The sequence below is a fragment of the Callospermophilus lateralis genome, chromosome 4, assembly GCF_048772815.1.
Source record: "Callospermophilus lateralis isolate mCalLat2 chromosome 4, mCalLat2.hap1, whole genome shotgun sequence".
In the NCBI taxonomy this organism is placed as follows: Eukaryota; Metazoa; Chordata; class Mammalia; order Rodentia; family Sciuridae; genus Callospermophilus; species Callospermophilus lateralis.
This window is the reverse complement of record NC_135308.1, coordinates 24,487,675-24,509,700: the sequence shown is the minus strand read 5'-3', so window position 1 is coordinate 24,509,700 and position 22,026 is coordinate 24,487,675. Positions and strand designations below refer to the sequence as shown.

At 32.0% G+C, this 22,026-nt stretch overlaps 1 protein-coding gene across 1 annotated transcript in view; it reads right to left on the bottom strand.

Annotated features, from left to right (window-relative positions):
- Window positions 1-22,026, bottom strand: part of Galntl6 (polypeptide N-acetylgalactosaminyltransferase like 6) — a 1,038,819-nt gene that overhangs the window by 671,473 nt on the left and 345,320 nt on the right. The window contains exon 3 of the mRNA XM_076852362.1: window positions 10,494-10,602. Within this exon, the coding sequence (XP_076708477.1) occupies window positions 10,494-10,602 (109 nt within the window). The remainder of the gene's footprint in view (window positions 1-10,493; window positions 10,603-22,026) is intronic.

Here is a 22,026-nt window from a genome sequence, read left to right as displayed (position 1 = left end):
TTTGTTTTAATGATAATCTGAGCTGGAATGAATTACAGTGCCTCAAATCATGGGAGACTCAAAAGTTATCACAGATTTAGCATGTTGAAAAACTTTGTTAATATATGACATCACATTTCAAGTCAGAAAAAAATTATTCTCTAATTCCAGTTCTCTGGCTCTTCCTCCTAATGCTTACACATCCAACATAAACACCTAAAAAACTATAACTAAATGTAAGCATGACTTTTCCTATTGAAAAAATCTCAGTCATAGTGGCAAGTCTTACTTCATAAAGTTTCAAGCTACTGTTAGAATTTTTGAGTTAAGGCAAAAATATTAGATAAATTGGGTCTAAGAGTGTTCAATGTGGCAAGTTGAGTTTTACCTTTCATTTTCACTTAACAGCTGGACCATAAAGGGTTAAGACCAGGAAAATAAATGGAGTATAAGATATTAAGAAAATTAATATGAGGCATAAAATCTATGTAATCTTAGTTTTTTTATTTGCCTCTGTTTGGATTCAGATCCTTTGTTTTAATAGCTATTTCTCATCTTGTTCTTTTGTCTTATCAAAAACCATCTTCCTTCTGTTGAACATTCTCTTTTGGTTTCATGATCAAGGCTTAAGATTGACAAATGTGGGACATTTTATAGCTGGAAACAATTTGATAGTCATCACAACTACTACCACACAAAAGGGATTTTTGACAATATTGAGAGGAAAACACAGTTTTGGGTGGAAGCTCACAAAATTTTGTCCTATAATGTAGAGCCTAATGTAAAGAGAGAGAGAGCTTTACATGAAGTACAAGTTAACAAAAACCCCTAGAGAATTGTTTTTCTCCAGAATTTGCCTACAGGGAGGATGTTTGAAGGTGAGAAAAATTATCACAGTTGATTTAAGTTATAGACATATAGGTGCAGAAATCAGGATTCTATGACTACATAGATACCACTTACTGAGCAAAGACTTCAGCCCAGATACTTTAATTATACCATTTAATTAACACTTGAAATATTTGTCATAGGTGCTATCTCATCAAAGTACATTTTACTAATGAGACAAATAAGATTAATCTCATTCATATTTGTATATGGGGAGTTTATATTTCTTTTCAGAGAGAAATGAGTGTTGCAACAAATAGTTAAATTGAATTATTTTTAAAAGCTAACATTGTCTGTATTTTCAATGCAAACTGATTGCTGTTTAATAAATCTCCTGAGAGATTTCTGCATCGGCTCTTTTCATATTGTAAGATTGAAGAGATTTTTCCCTAGGTAATTTTCATTCAATTTAGTTTCAGCCAAATTTTATTCTATTTTTAGAAATATAAATGATATATCTCAACAGAGTGCTCACAATCTTTTCACTTCCATTTTACATTTTCATGATTATAAAATGACTGTCAAAGGAAATATTTCATTAAAAGTTAATTTAAATCTAATGAATAATAATGAATGTTATTTTCATATTACTTCCTAAAATTGACCACCCCAACAATTCTTATTATGACATTTATTGAGAACACATCATAAATATATAAATTATAGTAAACTATTAACAATAAATAATGTTTCATTGCTGATAGTAATGAAAAGATGCCAGATAATGTTTGTAACAGACATGAGGTGTCAGTACAAGTTGACCTGGCACCATTGTATTATGGAAAAAATTGCCACTTCTACTTTCTGAAAGAAACTTAGTGGCAGTCTCTCCCAAATGGAGCACATTTGTGTTTCCCATTCTGTCATTGGCAACCTTGTTCAATTATGTAGAATAAAGACATTTAAGAGTAAAATAGGTCCCTGATCAGCACTAAAGTGAGATGTTGTTTAAAGAATCTTAGGGAAGCCAACTGTTAATCATTTAAAGCATGGTAAATTCCTACCTCTCAAATTGGCTTTTAATGTGTACCCTTTAGAGGTTTGGTTAAAGAAATCAGTAGCAATTAGTATGAACTTTTAGTAACTTGGATCATGAGGTTTAAGGGGGCAATGAGATGCAATCTCTGGAAAAGAAAAATAACAACCATGTTATATCAGGTTTTCACAATACTTTCCTAACACAGAGGTGCTATTGTTTAAAAAAATCCAATTCAAATAATTCAAAATAATATTATGACTTAGATTCCCTATGGTTAGTGATTATCTTATGGAATTATAACTTTTTAAAACTCATTGACCTCAAATACAGCTGTGTAAATAGACAAAAAGAAAATTTCAAGAAAAAAAATTTAGCAGAGGAAAGTGATAGAAAATGCATGAAGGGCTTATATCCATATATGGTGATTGGAAGCTCTTTCTAAGGTGGTGATATATGATCAGGTGACCTTAGTAAAGGAAGAGTGGGTTTCTGGAAATATGGGAGAAAAGTGTTTGAGGCAGCAGCAACAACAAGTGAAAAATCCTGAAACATGTTTAGTATATTTGAGGAGGAAAGGAGGCAAAGTAGAGAGACTGAACATTGATCAATGGATGAGGTCAGAGATGGGTCAGGTGTACATTCTATAGGCCCTTGTAGATCATGGAATGAACTTGAACTTGGTTTTAAAATCTAAGGATCAGCCTTTTCAGGCATTTGAGCAGATAAGTGAAATGATGTGATTACATATCTTTGGAGGATTCCTCCAGTGTCTATTTGAAGAGCAATTGGACAATGAAATCAGTTGGGAGTCTGTTGAAATAGTTAAGCAAGACAGATAGTGATTTGGATCAGAACTATTATCATTGTCAGTAATCTGCAAAAGCTTCTTCAACATGCTACCTGCTTTTCAAAAGCCAGTGCAGTTCGTTTTTGTCTCTCAGTTTTTTTATAGAGCTTGGTGCAGTATTTGACATCTAGTGTATGTCTGTGAAATTATTCCTTGAATGAATGAATAAATGAATGAATGAATGAATAAAGTGATAGAAAACTTATTAAGAATTCAAACTTATAATTATGATTAACTAAGACATATGGAAGTAGTGAAAGTTTTTAGATGTAATTTTGTAGGATTCCTAATGCTTATAGTAAAATTCATGGATTCATTATGATTATATGAGGGTATTACTTTTTTCAAAGAAACAAGATCAAACAGAAGGGTTCAAAGCATTTTTTAAATGTTGAGTTCACTGATATTAAAATCCAATCCACGAGTTAAAGATCTATGAGTTAAAATTTAAAAAAAACTGAGTTAGAAATTTTTCAAATTTTAAAACTAAAAATAAATGTTTTCTGGAAATACAGATCAATGATTTTAATAATGATTTTTTAAAAATGCATATGCACAACCACAACACACACACACATACACACACACACACACACACACACACACACACATGAATTACTCTGAATGGACTATTTTTAAAGTGTTTTTGCCATTTAGAAAAACATGTTTTGAATACTAGGGAGCATCACACATTAATTAACAAAGCGTTATCTAAACTAATTGCATTTTCTTCTTAACTGATCTCAGCAAAGGTTATTAGAGTCATAGTTAAGGGAAATGTCATAGGAAGAGTTTCTCCTTATGTCAGAAATATATTGGCAGTTTTTCAACTTTTATATTGGCCTTTTTGCCATTTCATATATGGAGAAATGTCAGTTGGATTGCTCGTTAGTTTCCATAACAATTGTACCCAATATATGTCGAAAAATGGGTAGATATCAAATGGTACATTGTCCTTTATATTATTTCAAAGGAATCTGTATTTCATTTCTTTCTTTCAACTCTTATAGTCAAGAAACAATCAAAAGTATGCTTATCAATTTTGAGATATAGTACAACCTAAGAGAATTAGCTACTCTGTTAAAGATTGAAATTTAGTGTCAATAAATTCCAAAGGGATGTGAAACTAACAAAATGAAATATCAACTGATTACCTGTAGAAAATGTCTAATTAGAAAATATAATAAATCCCAAAGTATAATTAAGTTAGTGGCAATTAATGAGAAAGAGAAATTACATAAATAATTGGATACAAGCACAACTGTAGCCATCAGCATGTATGTTTTCCTTTAAGATTTGGCTTATCTCTTCTAGGTAGCTAGACTAGATAACCTTTATCTACAGGTAAATTGCTTTAGTCAATGCTAACCCCCAATAAATGAAGTATAAGATTATGAAATAATAAACACTTCGGGTTTTTTTCACCACAACAGAATTTTTCTAATAAGTTTGATAATCCTCATAATTTAGTTTAATTCTAAGGGTGCAGATGTACTAGAAAAGAATCCTGATGCTAGACATAGGTCTTGGGGTCTTGCTTTTGTCTCACTATTAATTTTTTAGCAAGAAATATCCATATCTTCAAAAGTGTCAACAACATATAGTTTTTCTCATTATTTACCTGTGGTGTTTAGCAACATACACTCCCAAATGCCATATACTTATTGTTGTGGTATAAATATAAGGTACCCCCAAAAAGCTCATGTGTGAGACAATGCAAGAAGTTTAGAGGAGAAATGATTGGGTTATGAGAACCTTAATCAGTGAATTCATTCCATGATGGGATTAACTAAGTGGAAACTGAAGGAAAGTAGGGTATGGCAGGAGGTAGTGGGTCATTGGGGGTCTGCCTTTGGGGCATATATTTTGTATATGGGAAGTGGAGTCTCTTTCTGCTTCTGATCATTGGGTGAGCCACTTCCCTCTGCCATACACTTCACTATGTTGTTCTGCCTCACCTTGAGCCCTGAGGCTATCTATGGACTGAGAGCTGTGAAATCCTGAGACCCCAAATAAACTTTTCCTCCTCTAAAATTGTTCTTGTCATGTCTTTTAGTCAACGCCATGAAAATGTTACTAAAATGTTTGTACTGCCCCCATATACCACTTTCATATAAAAACACTTAATGTATATGATACCTCACAAATTTCCAAATATGCCACAAAGCTATAATTTCCAGAACAAATATAAAAGGAATATTATCAATGAAAATATAAGCAAGAATTTTAATGAAGTGCAGACAGTCTAAGGTGCTTCATACTTTCATAAAGACTGTGAAGAGTCCATCAGGAGGAAATTTCTGAATTTTCTAGGATAGAAATTTCAAAACATAACTAAAAGAAAGGCAAATATAAAAAACTGAACCCTAGAGCAGTGCAAAGTAAAGTAGCACTCAGAGGTAAATTTAGAGATCTAAATGCTTGTTCTACACTATGAGAAAGAATGAATTTAAGGAATTATATGACTACTTTTAAATTTTGGAAAAAAAAAGTAGTAGTAAAGGTAAAAGAAAATAAATAATAAATATAAGACTATAAAATAATGAGAAAAATTACTGTCAATAAAATGAAAAAAGTAAAAAATTTTTAAATGTTTAATAAGAGAAATTTCTGGTGGAATAGATTGAAAAAAATTTTTAAAAAGCAACACAAATTTAAGTGTTGGCAACATTATTAAAAAACCTTAATATGATATTATGAGTAAATTTATGTTTATACATATTAGTATTTAAGTATAATAGACAAATTGCTAGAAATACAATTAATTAAAGGAGAAATAGATAATTAAATAGTGTAACTATTTTGTAAGTAAGCCCAGTAATTAAAAATATTTGTGCCCCCAAAATTTCAGGTCAACATAGTGTTACCCACAAAATATCTGTAACTATCAATAATAATAATTGTAACATACAACAAACAATAAACATTGAAAAATAGCAAGTATTAATAAAGTCAATGTATGAAGTAGTCATTTTGCTCTTACCAACTTGACAAGGATTCTATGAGGAAGAAAGATTAATAGTCGACATTCTAAAGATTTCACAATGTCAGATAAAATATTAGGAAATCAAATCCAGTGACAAATAAAAGGACAAATTTAATCCAGGTTAGCATATTTGGATTCCATTAAAAAGCAATGGATATTATTTATTTAAATAACACATTAAAGAAGAAAACTTATCAGCTTTTCAATAAACACAAATACTAAGCTTTATAATATTGACACTCCTCTAGGTTAAAATAAAAGTAAAATTCATAAACTCTCAGCAAACATGATCCAGAAATAATGTGATAAAGTTAACTGATTCCAATGCATATAGTATTTGTATTATGATAGTAAAGATGATAAAGTGAACTTATATTAGCTAGCTAGCTAGATAAATAAATGGATAGATAGGCAGAGATAAAAATCATAAAATATTTTAAATTTGTTCTTTTAAAAATCATAAAATTCAGCATTACAATAGAATAGTAAGTTTAGTAATGGAAAAAAAGAAGAAAAATTATAAGGTCTAGAATGGAAAGAAAACTTTAAAAACACTTTCATTTTTAAAACACTGTAAAATAATGAGAAAGATATGATCATTTAGAAAATAAAGAATTATGTAAGAATAAAAAAATAACGTTTTTACTTTTTACTTTTTATTTATTGTACATTGAAAAAGTACAATAAACTATAATAAGTGATTTTAAGTAATAGATAAGCTTAGAAAGATTCCTATGTTCAAATTAGTATTAAAAATTATTGGCATTTTAATATACCAGCTATAAACAATGTAGACTATCAGTAAGATAAAAAAATATGTAAAACATCCATACAGTATTAGTTTCCTAAGATTAATACTAAAAAGTCTAAAAATAAAATTATAGCTCTATCTTAAAGATAACAAATAGGCAGCAAATAAATATGACATGCCACAGAATAGAAAATTTGATATTAGTAAAATTATGAAATTATCAATACACTTCTATAATTTGCATTATTTTTGGTGTATATCTGTGAGTGATATTTCTTCACAGTGCTAGGGATTGAACCTAGGGCCTCACATATTGTAGGTAAGTGCTTTACCACTGAGCTACATCCCCAGCCCAGCTGTATATGAAATTTAAAGCTGGATCTGAAAGTTATATGAAGGATAGAACAAGAATGGCAATACACTTCTAAAGAAACAAAGCAAAAAATATTTTTTTCTTGATGAGTGTTACTATAAACATTAATAATTATTGTCAACATATTCAAAGGTATTGTGGTGTTACTAGCACAGGAATTTTTGCTTATAGACCAGAATTAAGAACTCAGAAAGAGAACATGCAAATATGGAAACAGTTTATAAGAGTCCACACTCCCATAAATAAAAGGAAAAAATAAATCTCCAGTAAACATTGTGGAAGATTGAATATGCAAGCGTATAAAGTCTAAATAAATATTGGATCCCTGACTTACATCACATAATAATGAAGATAGGTTGAATTTAAAACTTAAATGGGGGTTGGGGGTGTAGCTCAGTGGTAGAGTGCTTGCCTTGCATGCGTGAGGCACTGGGTTTGATCCTCAGCACCACATAAAAATAAATAAAATAAAGATATTGTGTCCATCTACAACTAAAAAACATACATAAAAAAATTAAAAAAATAAAAGTTAAATGAAAAGTGTAAAATTGTCAAGATTTCAAAAGACAATATAGAACACAGTAGAACCTATACTTAAAAAATGATTTCTGAATTTAATACTAAAGTTATGACGTATTTTTTAAATTTTATGTAAAAAGTTTTTTTACTCTCTGAAAAATATCAGATAAAATATTCTTACCACACATAACCACCAAAGAATAATATTCAGAATAAATTAAGAGCACCATGTAGCTCAGTAAAGATGAGATAAAAATTAAAAATTGAGAAATAGAAATGAATACAAATTTTACTAAAAAGGAAAAATAACTGATTTATAAGCATTAATAAGAAATTTACCACATTAAAAGTTAGTAGAATACAATTATGAGTGGCAATGAGGTACCATTTCATACCAACAACTTGGGAAAGATTACTAAAACCTTATGAAGTGTTGAGAAGGTTATAGAGCAATGAGAATTCAATCCATTTTTTATTTAAGTGAAATTGGTATAGCAATTTTGGGCCGAAGTTGACATGTGCATTCCCTGGAAATACAATATTGTCATAAGAAAATATTGTTCTTAACCCAGAACTATGCATGAGAATGTTTAAATGAGTGTTATATATGACAACTAAAACCTAGAAACTATCCAATGTCCAAGAAGAGGAGAATATAATAGAAAGCTTAGCAACAATTAAAAATAAAACCAGTGTTGCATACACTTTGTTTTGAATGAACAAAGAACGTTATAAGATATGATTCAACTTTTAGATATAGTTCAAACACATGCAAATTGTGACAGTATTTGTCTAGGGATAAATACACAGATAGTAATAACTACAGATAGAAATTAGAGTAACACAAAATTTAAGTTCTGAAGGGAACACAGTGACACAAATGATATTATTTCTGGGCCTACATATGGAATAAAAAGATGTTTATTTTATTTTGCTTCTGTACTCACATATGTTTGTGTATATTCATACATACACATATGTTTCAAAATACTTTTATTTATAATATATTTAATGATATAAAAACAATGAAGTGTACTTATTTCATGTTTTATATATCTTCTAGTTAATCATCTAACAGTCTAACATTTAAAAGCTTTTTAATTGAATAAGGAATTTGTACTGAAGAACTTGCTACATTACCAATTTTCTTTTTAGATTGATTTTTCCTAGGTCTAAGGGAGGATAAGAATATAAAAGCGTGTTTATCCAGGAGTTGGAAAGAGTGTTATGAAGCAGAAAAAAAGATAATGTACTAGATCTTATATCCAAAACTTACTAGTACAAGCAAAAGGCAAACATACCATTGATGTGAAAGTAACATAAATGATTTAATAATCATATGGATTAATAATCATTAGCCAATTATTTTAGGTACATTATATTTAATCCTTTGGGAAAATCAGCAAAGTAGAATATGAGAAACAAATTGATTTGCCACTTAGCTCATGTATAGAAAATTAAGATTTGAAACTAGTTGTGTCTGACTCCCACATATCTCTGTCATTACCACTTATAATCCAAATGTTATGTTTTGATGTCAGACAGTGGGGTATAATGAAGCAGTATAAGATCAGTCTCTTTTTTAAAAAATATTTTTCTCATTGTAGATGGACACAATATCTTTATTTTATTTATTTATTTTCATGAGGTGCTGAGGATCAAAGCCAGTGCCTCACATGTGCTAGGCAAGTGCTCTTATCACTGAGCTACAACCACAGTCCTAAAACCAGGCTCTTAATCTAGTTCTACAGATTATTAATTATTTGGCCTAAAGGTTAATAATTCTTAGGGACTCAATTTTATTTTATTGGCAACAAAATTGGGATAATAATACCTACTGAAATTGTTCTGAAGTCTAAATAAAATTCATATCTGAAGTTCATAGTATAAAACTCCATTCAATGATTTTTTTGATTCTTTCATTAGTGTTGTTAATTTGTGGCAGCTTTAGTTATAAGATAAAGTTAACATCTCCAATAAAAACTTTGGCATCTTGAAGTCATAAAGACAAACAGATGGTTGGATTAATATAGGGTTTTCAAACCAACAGAGGCAAAAAATAAGAGGGTGAAAGAGTGAAGAAGCTGATAAGGAACAAACTTTCATAATGCCATGTGGAGTCATGGTCCAAGTGGAAAGATGGTGACACCCAGAAGAGGTTGAATCTCTCAAAACAGAGCATATCTTTGGAACAAGCTGCTAATGAAGTTGTTGGGTGGTGAACTTTATTTGGAGAAAAAGAACGAAAGAAGAAAATGAAAGAAGATTGTAATTAGGTCAGCTCTACCTGACACATTGTACCATGTACAGTTTTGCAACTATTTAAACATACTCGCTTCAATTATCCTGAGGGAAAGAGTGATGCTGAAGACTAACCAGGAGGACCTCACAGTGTAGGCGGTCATAACTGTGTTGCTGGTTCAACCCAGATGCAGTGTCTCAGACTGTTCATCTTTACCCAGCAGAAGCTGCTCTATTTCTGTGACATCCTCATCATGAAAAACAAATAATAGAATATGAGCTTCCTACCATATGTGACTCACGTTCATTTTATTTCTACTTATATATCCTTCTGAATCTTTTCTTCTAACAGCCTAATTTTTCAGTATCTCCAAAAGCCCTTATTCTTTCCTATTACTCTGTCCTCTAACACTAGCCCAAGACTAGCATTCTCCTACAGTAGTACAGATCTCCTTGATTTCATTTAACTGCCTTTTCATTCACGTGTTGCCAAACTCAGGTCCCCAGCTGATATGATTTATGAATTCTCAGAAGCCCCTTGCAATGTTTAGAAATTAGCTAACTCTTAGGTCCTTCGCATTGCCAGTGAGATACACTTCAGCCCTAATGAGTGAACCTTGTTCAAAATACATGCTTACCAGGTCACGTCATTGATTAAGTCTCAAGAACAGCCCAGAAATTATTGAAATGAAGTTTGGAAATACAAAGTCCTATAGATTTCTAAACCTGTAGTGACTTTTCTGCAGCTCATTATTTGTGTTTTTCTATGAAATTCTGAGTTGTTTTGATTCTGCCCTGTGTTGATCTCCAGCAACCCCATGAGACATACTTGACTGTATGCAGAAGGAACACTAATTCAAGGCCCTTTAAGTGACAAAGGAGACACTGCAGTATGTAAAGTAGCACTTTGGCTTACACTGAACTTCATACCTGAGCGCATAGCCTCTTTCTGAATGCTTTCATAGTCATGCCAGTCCTTTCTTCTCAAACCATCTGTCCATGAATAGAATTGCCCATCTCCCAGGCCCAGTGGAAATGTCTGTGGAAAAGGAAAGTATTCAAGCATAAAAAGGAGGCATTTCCTTTTGCATGGTAGGTAAACACAGCCGGGCGCATAACAGGCAATCAAAGAATACTTGTTAAATAAGTGATTCCTCTGAGTATACTAGAAAGAAAGCTATTGCTAGTGACTAGATAAACACACATTTTAAATCCTTTTTCTAACCTTTAAAATAGGAACACTCCTTTCCCCAAACTCTTGGCATTTTCTATTTTATTGCATCCACAGAAAGACATTAATAATTCAGTATGTTACCTCCTCTAGGTCTAAATGCTTAGCTGCTTTTATTGGCCCCAAGTATAAATATTGATAATGCAACTGATTTGGGTGGTAAATTGAATTAATTTTGTTTGTGATTTATACAGTTTCACTCATTTTGATCAAACATATTTGAATGGCTTTTAAATAATAATGACAACCATTCACTGAATGCTCCCTATGTTCCAGGTACTATATTAAATTCTCTGGGTATAAAAGTTTGCTTAATCTTTAAAATAGTTTTGTGCTGTAAACCCCCATTTTTCTTCAAATTAAAATGCATCTCAGAGAACAACAATAATTTTAATTAAACCATTGTGACAAAGATTTGACCAATACTGATAAAGCTGAAGTTGTGGTCTTAATTATTAAGAACTGCACACATCTAGATTTTGCTAAAATATAGTTCATATTCACAATTGTAGTTAAAATTATCACACACTCATTAACTGTAGTCACAGCACCCTTTGTACAATTTTGCCTCAAACCAATATGTTATAACATCAACTTGAAATTGATCTCTGTATACATTGCAGAAGTTACTTATTTTTAAGGTGTTTATTTGTAGTAAAAAATATTTATTTTAACTGAAATTTATCTTTACAATTTTGGTTAGTAAAACTAAGGTAAAACAAACGTTTCCACATTCACATACTATTTTTTTTTCTTGGTCTGTTTTATTTGGGGACTATAAGTAACCCATCTACAGAGAGAAGAAAAATATGAAAAGTAGAAAAAAAGTCTATTCAGTCAAAAGATGAATAAGTTCAGTAAGGCAATTTTAGTCTAAGAGCCTTTCTCAAGCAAATAAAATGTCTCATTTCTTTGATTTAGACAATGCAGCCATTATGATTATGAAAGCTATTTAACTTTAGTCCATCTTTATAGCTTACAAAAGATCCACTTGTTTTGAGAGGAGTACAATAAGGCATAATGTTTTTTTAAAAACAAGGTAGTTAAAATCAGAGAAATGATTTTTCAAATCAGGCCACTGCATTTAACATGTTTCAATGATTTTGTTGCTCTTTATGGTGACAAGTTTAGAAAACAAATGAAGGAACAAATTTACAAGGGTGATGTTGAATTTATATAAAGCATTGAGACTAATGAGGATACATTTTAAAAGGAAAATGAAAAGAAAGTTATAAAAAGATAAAATATGTTGCCTAGCATGCGTGAGGCACTGGGTTCAATCCTCGGCATCATGTAAAAATTAACAAATAAAACAAATGCATTCTGTACATCTACAATTAAAAAAAAATTTAAATGTAGTAAAAGGGGAAGGAAGTTTGTGAAAATATAATTTGGGGAATATAGAACAAAGATTTAAAAAAAACGATTTTTCTAATTAATGTCAATCATATAATTGGACTTTATGCCAAAATCAGCAAGTTTATAAATAATAAAATAAGTTTTAGGAAAGTTATAAATATTCAAATAAATTTAAGATATGCCACTTATGTTTTATCTCAGCTATGCATTTATAGTGATAAATACTAAGTACTAATAAAAATATCCTATACTGATGTGGATAATACCAATTTACAGACACGGCTTTCAGATGAATGACTTTTGATATGAAAAATGGAAATATTCTTGTATTTCCAAGCTCCAAGCTCCATCTGGTTACTGGGTATACTCTGTTTTCTTTTGTTTAATAGGTTTAGCATAAGGATGCCAAAGCTGTACTGCAAAGGGTCCTATGGCACTTTGTATACCAAACATTATTAACAAACCTATCTTCCCTTGCTGGAGTTCCAAGAAAGCTGCCTGCTATAGTTTCCCTTAGAAAAAAAGAAAGAAATTATAATCTGGAGATTTAGAAACAGAAGAAAGAGAACTGGTACTGGATCCCAGTATATAACCAGGAGCTATATGTTAGCAAGTCCTTCTCTACAGTAGAAATTGATATCAGTATTTTCATTACTTTATCCATAAGTATGAATGGTGGCCTAGAATTCCCAGGGATTTGAGAGATCTTTCAATATAAAGTTTGGAGGCCACAAGTAAACAAAATGCATAACAAACTTGAAGGATACAGAACAATTTAAATCACAGAAAACTTCAAGACAAATAAAAATTTAATATGCTCAAAGAAATTTTCTTCTTTGGAATAAGAATGTAAAAAGAAAGAAACATTTAGTATATAGGAAAGAGTCTTGAGAAGTGAAAAAAATGTGATAGCAAGGAAAAATTATTATGAGGAGTTTGGAAAATGAAGGTCAAAGGAACTTTACTAAGAAATAGAAAAACAAAAAATGAGAGAGAGAGAGAGAGAGAGAGAGAGAGAGAGAGAGAGAGATAGATAGATACATGGAATGAAGGCCTCAAACTTGGAAGCCTCCAGTTCTGATTGTGCAAGGGGGATGGAAAGTGGTTCTAGAAAGAAAATCTCTGAGCAAATAAATAACAACAACAACTAAAATTCACCACCCACAAAAACAAAAACAGAGCATATAGTCAAAGTTATTCTTTCCTATTTTTTCAAAAGAATATATTGAAAACAAAGTTAAGTTCTGAAGAGGTTAAAAATGAATTAATGATAAATATATAAAAAATAAGCAAATGAAAAATTGTTCAATTGATGAGACTAGAAGACAAAAAGGGTAATTACAATACACTGAGTCAGATATAAATAATCTAGCATGGACACTAACTAAACTAAAATCTGTGCTATTACTAAAAGAATGTTGAAGAGGTTGAGGGAAAGGATAGACTAAGCTAGTTACATAAGCTATTTTTTTCCCATAGATAATGTATCTGTACTGCAACTAGGAGGCATAGAATGGAATAAAGATTAAAGATATAGTTTCCCTGGGATCAGATGTTGCAAGCAGGGGAAGAGCTCAAGGGGGTTGCTAGTCAACATTAAAGGGGTTGCAGCATGATTTCATTCTAAAATTTATTTTCAAATATTGCCTTTCATAAAAATAGATCTTAAATAAAAATGCTTAGCACTCTTAACCATTGTTAAAACTCCAGCAAGGAGCTGGAATCAGGTTAAAGCAGACCCTGCACCTTAATAAAAACCTATGTGAGGATTTGCTACACTAATACCTCTTCTGTCTATACCAATGCTTCTCACAGACCAGCACCTGGCAAGTTGTTACAAATATAATTCCCTGGACCCAACTCTTACCTATTAAGTTGGAACCTTTGACTAGAAGAGAGTTATTGGTGAAAATAAATCTGTGTTGTAACAGTTCTCCAGATGATTCTGAGGCCCACTAGACTTTGAAAGCTTCTAGCCCATATGACTAGGAAAGTGACAATGATCACATTAAGGCAATAAATAAATCTCCTTAGGAGAGCATTGCCACAATCTACTCTAGAATCTTTTTCACATCCAGGGCTGATGACCAACAGAGAGATTAGGTGCACTTGTATCCTTTCCACCTGCCCGAAAGGTGGATGAATAAACCTAAATCAATCCCCGTACATTTGTGTAGAACTACCTTGATTCTGAAAGCTTAACCATCCAGTAAATTATCCATTAGTATTCTGACCTTTCCTTTCACATGAGCAATCTCCAATGCCCAGATCCATTTGCTTCTCTCCTGGGTTATCATATCATATGTCCTTGGTATGATTACAGTAGTACAGATCCATTATCTATGACCTTGTAAAATAAATACAAAGAATATTGTACCTTCATGAGGCATATATTTCATATCCACCGTTAGGTTGGCCATTTATTTGTGAACACTCTTTCAGTTTTTCACCTTGTGAACTTTTTATTCATTGTCATGTCACTATAAATAATTAACTTGAAAAAATATCAGGGATGGGAGAGACAGAATCCATTAAGTAGAAACCACATGTAATAGTTAGAGCTGAATCCCAGAGCCTATCAAAAAATAATATAATTTTGAATGGGTCAAGAGAAAAAGTTTCCAAAGGTAACATATTTCCCATAGGCCATGTATTTGCCAGAGGTGATACACTCAAACCTTTGGGGTCAGTGATGTGACTCACATAAATGGAAAATGAGGAGGTATTAATATAGGGACTGATGAACTCTGGAGTTACCTTACTAGTATTAATTAACTTTTAAAGTAATATTAAAACACTTCCCTGAAGTAGTCTGGAAATAAAATAGAGAATAAAAAGAGCTTGCTCCTCGCCTCTTACATTAGTACAAATTTTATTTCTTATACTGTAGACAGGGATGTCATTGAAAAGATACATTTGTGTGTCTCTTTGAAGAAAAGACTATGTGTATTCTAAAAATCTATCTTAGGTTCTGTAAATCGAACAACTAATGGACATTTTACGATTCTTGCAACAAACCATATGCTTACCACCCTATTTTGTGTGTTGGAATATGAAATAGTGGAAGAATTCTGGATCCAGGGAAAGAATATATAAATTAGGGTTTTGAACTATAGGCAGGAAATGTACATTTTCTCTAGGTGCCTCAGAAAACTCACATATTAAACAATATTAGTAGAAATGATACCTACCTTTCCTATCAAGATTTTTTTTTGATTTTGAAATGACAGAAAATATGTGAAAAAAATTAGTTTGTCTTAAAGTGATATACAAATGCCCATTGTTTTCACCTTTTTCTGCCCTTTTTATAGATATTTTAGTTATTTCCCTTGCCCTTGCAAATTTTTAACATAGTTGCAGAGATAAAGCTTATGTACACTAAGCAAATTATAAATTATGTATTACAGTAGATGTTAAGGGAATTTAGTGATGGGTATGGGTTCTTACATTGAATATGATTAAGTTTCTTATATATTGAACCTGTCCGGGATATGTTTCAAGAAAATAGAACACTACTGAAAAAGGAATGTAATGGATGGCATCAGCATGAAAAAGTGGATGACCAAACATTTATTCTATATAATTATATCCTTGTAAGAACTGGGTGCTGAACTAGAGTTCATGGAGATTAAGTTCACTTATTAATATGGTCTTCAAGATCATATAACCAATCAGTGGCAAATTAGAATTTGAACCAAGTATACTTAAATCTCATGAGTAAATAAAACCAAACATGGACATTTTATGATTTTCCCATTATTCAAGCTCATTATATAAAGCCATTTAGAAAAACCTTTGAAAATAAGATGATAAATACATACAAGAAAATAAATATTCACACACAGGATTTTGGACATCATGTACTGAGTAATAGGGAGCCTCAAAGGAGTCTAAGACTGAAAAGAAATGGAATAAAACATAATGCTCTATTATCCTTTTCCTTCCTCAGTTTGAAACTAACTGCAGAGCATGTAGTGCATGTAGAATAACCATTAGAGAAGGTTCTGCCCTTTTGTATGGCCACAAAACATATTGATCAATTCTTACCAGACTTAAAATCATTTTTTAGAGGGTAGAACAATTTCGTTTCTTAAATTCTGTATAAATGCTCAGGTTATGTCATTGTTAATATAATTCACTGCACTGACAAAATAAGGTTTTGATCTGATAGGCATTGCCGAGATCTACCGCCTTGTATTGTAAACATAGTATCTGCAACAGGATAGATCTCAGACGGGAGAAGTAGGCAGGGGGATGCACTGCGAAAAGCAGCTCCTATTTTTGGATCTTAAAATTTTTAAGTGGATTCTAGAAATCTGGGTCATTATGTTAAAAAAAATCTTGATTATAAAATGTTAAGTTTTTATAAAACATGTTGGTGGACTATGTCTTTGGGACATATTAATCCTACAGTCACCATCTGAAACCTCTGGCCAGACTTAGGCCACAATCTTAATGGTGAGCCTTAACTCAGCTTGCCTCAGAATGGTTGATGTTATCTTTTCTCTGGTGTAAACTTGACCTAACTTATCAAGACCTTGATCTTGTAAATTTATCCTTTATATTAGTATCTAAACTCCTCAGAGCATAGAGCGATTTTTCATGTAAGGTCACTGTGTAGATCATTATAACTAAAGACAAACACTGAGGCACACACTGGTGATAAATTTCAAACAGCAAAATATCAGAAGAGTGAGAGTCTCAGGAAATGGTAAATGAACAGTGCTCTGGTTTTATTTTGAAGATTAAAAGAGCAAAAGAATTCAGTGGCTTGATATCCCATCATTTCTGCTGGTGATTGCTATTATATTGACCACACAAGTAAATTTTATGAAATTTTGTAATATAGTAATGTTTGCTTTTATTATATACACTGATCTATGAGGTTTGTTTGCAAGAAAGGCTTCTAGCACACTCATGTTATTTTAAGAATACCAACATTTTATTTCAAAAGATTATATTCAGGTCATACAAGGAAGACACAATTTGGAAGTTCTGACATCTCTTGCCTCCTGTGCCAGTTGCCCTGAAACTTTTTAAAATAAGATTTTCCTTCCAATGTTAGTGGAAGATTAAACATTGCATTTGTATATAGACAAAGGTCAGATAACCCTCATTTTATGATTTCTTGGGATGCTTGTGAAGAATTTCCAAAGATGCATCCCTGTTCGGCAGGTAGCTGAAAAAGAAAAAAATATATATATATGTGTTAATACACTTTTTATTCTAAATCATCACTTCTTAAGTTTCATTAGCATAACCAGAATTGTCAGTTAGCAGAAGCTTCTGTTAGTAAGTAACCAGGGAGATCAGTAGCAAACTATTCTCACAGGAATAAAGGACATTATTAAGAGTACTTCTGTTATTTAAAGGAAACAGAAAGTGGCTGGTAATATCCTCCCTGGTGTTCAGTAGGGTTAAGAACCCAGCAACAGTCCTAATCTAGCTGACTTACTCCATTTCCATCTGAGCATATGATGTGGCATAGTTGTGTTACTAACACTCAAAATTACTATAATTTTTTCTTTACTTCATCACAACAAAGAGCTGTTAACTCAGCAGGAAAACCCTTCACGTCCCTGATTGTTATGCAGCAGCATACCTTGAAAAAAAATATTGAGGAGATCGGTGTCTTGCAAATATGACAGCTTTTCTGAGACTTTGGCCCATTTCAGAGTATTCCCTTTGTGATTCCTAAGGGAGAAGATATAGAAGAAAAAAAAAAAAGAAAGAAAGAAAAATTAGTATGGAAATGCACAGCATCACTGTGAAAATGTAAAAGCAAAGAAAGATCTTTTCATAAAAAGCATGTCATATTAACCTGCAGGAATCACCTGTCCCCCTCTTCCTGGTGCATCCACACACTTGCGGTTTTCTGGGGGTATTAAGCCAGAGTTTCATGACCCCCTGAATTTTCTTCAGAAGCACATCGAACGGTGGTTCTAGAATTCCACCCTATCAACTCTTCAAGGAAAAAACAGGATCCTCAGTTGTTCTCCAGAATCAATATGATCTTAAACTGTGATTCTATTTTCTTATGAACCTGAGCTCACTGTGCCATGTCAAAGGGAAACACACACACAGAAAGATGAGATGAGGATTAGAGGGAGAAAGCAATGATCCTTTGTCATGATAAAGGGGGGTAGTCACAAACCAAAAGAGAAGGCTGATTCTTTCTTCAATGTGTATGTCACCCAGGCGCTTTTATAAATATAGTGACAAAATAACTTAAACAGGTGTCATTTTATTCAGGCCACCATTTGGCTCGCCAGTTAACATGCCTGCTCTAGCACTAGAGATATAATTGGGACTCATACAAAATTGTAGCCCTCAGGGATGTGGCCTTCTAGTGGAAGGTGATGCTTATTCATTCATCCAATATTAATTAAGCACCTACTAAGAGCCTGGCATTTTCTGGATACTAGGAATTTACTGGTGGCTAACGCAGAAAACGATTCATGCCCTTGAGGAATTTACATTCTAGAAGTTTGATATTAAAAAGCAAAAACTAAATAAACTGTACAATGATATCTTCAGTTAATTCTTCGATACCATGTCCAAATGTTGTGAAGGGGGCAGAGAAAGCACAGATTTGTTAAATTGAGGGCACAGTAAATTTAAGGTGCTTAAGACCTTGAATAAAAAGTGCCTAATAGATCATTGGTTTTACTGGTCAAATGAGCAATGACAATTTCTCACTTGAAAATAGCATTCTGAAAAATTACTTACACAAAGTATTTTACTTAAACACAGAGGCATATTCTTATGCAGGTGGGCAAACCTTCTTTCAGGCAGAAGAGCTAATACATTGACTACAAAAATCAGGTTATTTTTAATATTATTGGCTCTCTAGCATAAATACAATTTGTCTACAGTGTTCCAAGGAGGGCAATAATCTCTACTTCCTTAAATACCAAATGATAAAATGTCAAGACATGACAAGTAGAAGAAAAATCACTTAAAATCTAAATCTTAAAAGGGTCTTGGACCGTGACTTTCACAACTAATTATTTCAAATACCAGCAAAGATGTTTTCTAAGCTCTTAATTTAGAGTTTCTTGTTCAACAAATTGTAGACATAAAAGACAATAGATCATTGTGTTTTCCTGGTATCTAGTCTGTACTCTGAAAATAATTTACTTACGGGAAAGCAATTTCGATTATTAAAATTATAGCTTGCAATCAAAAAGGTTTTTTGAAATTAGAATGAAATTCAAAACATGCCAATTTATAGAACATGGATATGAAATTGAATGCATATTATTAAATGTTGAAAAATATTTATTTGCATTTGGTCATGAGACAAAACCAATAAAGAATTGCATAATATTTACTATTTCTATGTAAATGGTGCCAACAAGAGAATAATGCAATTTACTCTATTTTATTGCCTTTGACATTTTGAAAAGTGTCTGTGAAGAAGATATCTCTTATTAATAGACAATACTCTATTTACAATGGCTCAACTTAACAATTTTTATATTACCGTTGTATAAAAATGTACCTGTACAACCATTTTTTTTTCACATTCAGCATGGTATTAAATAAATTACATGAGATATTCAACACTTTAATTTTAAATAGGATTCATTTTAAATTTTGCTCAATTGTAAGCTAATGCCAATATTCTGAACACATTTAGATAGGCTAAGCTAAACAATGATGTCTGATAGATTAGATATATGAAATATATCTCTGAATTAATGGTATTTTTAATTTCTGATGGATTTTTGAGGACATAACTCCATAATAAACTGAAAAACATCTGTAATGAGTAGCAGAGATGACAAGAAGAAAAAACAAAACAAATTATTTAACTTACAGAAGTGTTACTCTTTTGCCTATATGCTTTTAGTACAGATGGCTAAGATGTACTTATTTATTCTGAGATATGTTTTCCAATGGAAAATGATCTAATGAATTTATGAATTTGACTTTGGATGTAAATTATTCTAGCATTCCGGATATCTGAAGTGGACAGATACTTCAGATTATTTTGGGAGGTAAAATAATTAGTGATTAAAAGCACAAATTCTTGTGTTTAGCTTTTTTCTCTTTAGTACTGGGGATTTAACCCAGTGGTGCTATACCATTGAGCTTTATTTATTTATTTATTTATTTTTATTTTGACACAGGGTTTGTGATCGTCCTGCCTCAGACTCCTAAATTGCTAGGATTATAAGTCTGTGCTCCCAGCTCAATGTCTCACTTTCTTAATTTATAAAATGTGAATGGAAAAGTTATTTCATGTAATTGCAACATGAAAATGTGATTTACTTGTGAACCACTCATTGTTATTTGTTCTTAATTCTTTATTTTAATTTAATAAGTTATATTTTTAAAATGACATAGTTTAATTTAAATGTGCACAAATACCCACCACGCATATATTAAACTGATTGAGAATTTTTTATTTTCAATTTTAACATAATTTAAAAATCACAGAATTTTATGCTATTATTTTGCTAAATACTATAACATTACATATATTAGTTGGTAAAACTTAGTGACCCTATGTACATAGGAAAAGAATGTTCAAAATTCTGAACATTCTAATCTTTCCAATTGCTATGAACATTCAAATTTTTAAAAATTATTTAATGTAAATACTCAAGAAATAAATTGTTGAAAGTGATCATAAGGGATTTCTTTCTGGATTTAGCTTCAGCCTATTAAAAGCTTGAAATTTGTCACTCTCATTTTTACAACAAGAATACAGCCAAACAGACTAAACATTCATAACTTTCCTTAGATCCATTAGAGAGTTGAGGTGGCGGAGAAAACCACCATACAGAAATATGGAGAGAGATGAAAATTCAGAGAGTAACAACCAAGATCTCTTATCTTAGGGCAGAAGCAGCAGGACCCATCCAAGGGTAAGAACACCACATGATAAATATTTTTGTTCTTTTCAGGTGTACATGACAATGGAGTGTGTTTTGACATATTATATATACATGGAATATGACTTATTCTAATTAGGATCCGATTCTTGTGGTTGAATATGATGTGAAGTTTCACTGGTCACGTATTCATTTATAAACATAGGAAAGTTATGTCTGATTCATTCTACTATCTTTCCTATTCTCATTCCCCCTCCCTTCCCTTCATTCCCCTCTGTCTAATACAGTGAACTTCTAGTCTTCCCCCCCATCACCACTATATGTTAATTCTGATGAATTGATGGAGGCTGAGTTTGGACCAGCATAAGTCCAAGGCTCTTACAGCTACAGTCTTAGGGAGCATTCATTCTTTCCTGGGTTTTACTTGTGGTAACCACATGAGGTCATCATGATAAAAAATCAAGACAAATCCCCTGGTGGCTCTGGCAGAGGGAAAGGAAAAGCAATTTTTATGAAGCATGTAGAGAGGACTCCTTAACAAAGACATAACTCTCAAGGGAATAAAACTTTATCAAAGCCTGCTCTAACTTAGGAAGGGCATTTCCTGAGAGTTGTAGTCCACTCTGTCTTTCCTGTTTCATCTAAGAGAGCCAGACTAGAGGCAGAGGGGATGATAAGAAACATCTATGAAGGTCATGCTCCAGGGACAAAGTCCTGTAAACAACTGGAATTTAATCTTAAAATTATAGGACACTTGTGATTCCTCATACCTTACCATCACACCAATAGGGCTCAAGTATATAACATTGAGTTATACCTCAAAGAACTGAAAGACATAAAAAAGAATCCTTAGGGAAGCCCACATGGAGAAGGGAGGGTAAAACAGAGGTACTGGAAGAATTTGAAGTTTTTGGCACCTGAAGTGATAGAAAATATAAAACATAACCCAGTTTTCTCAGATTTACATAAACACTTGTGCTAGAGGCCTACTTTTATCAAATCCTATTATCTGATACAGTATAGTTGGCTT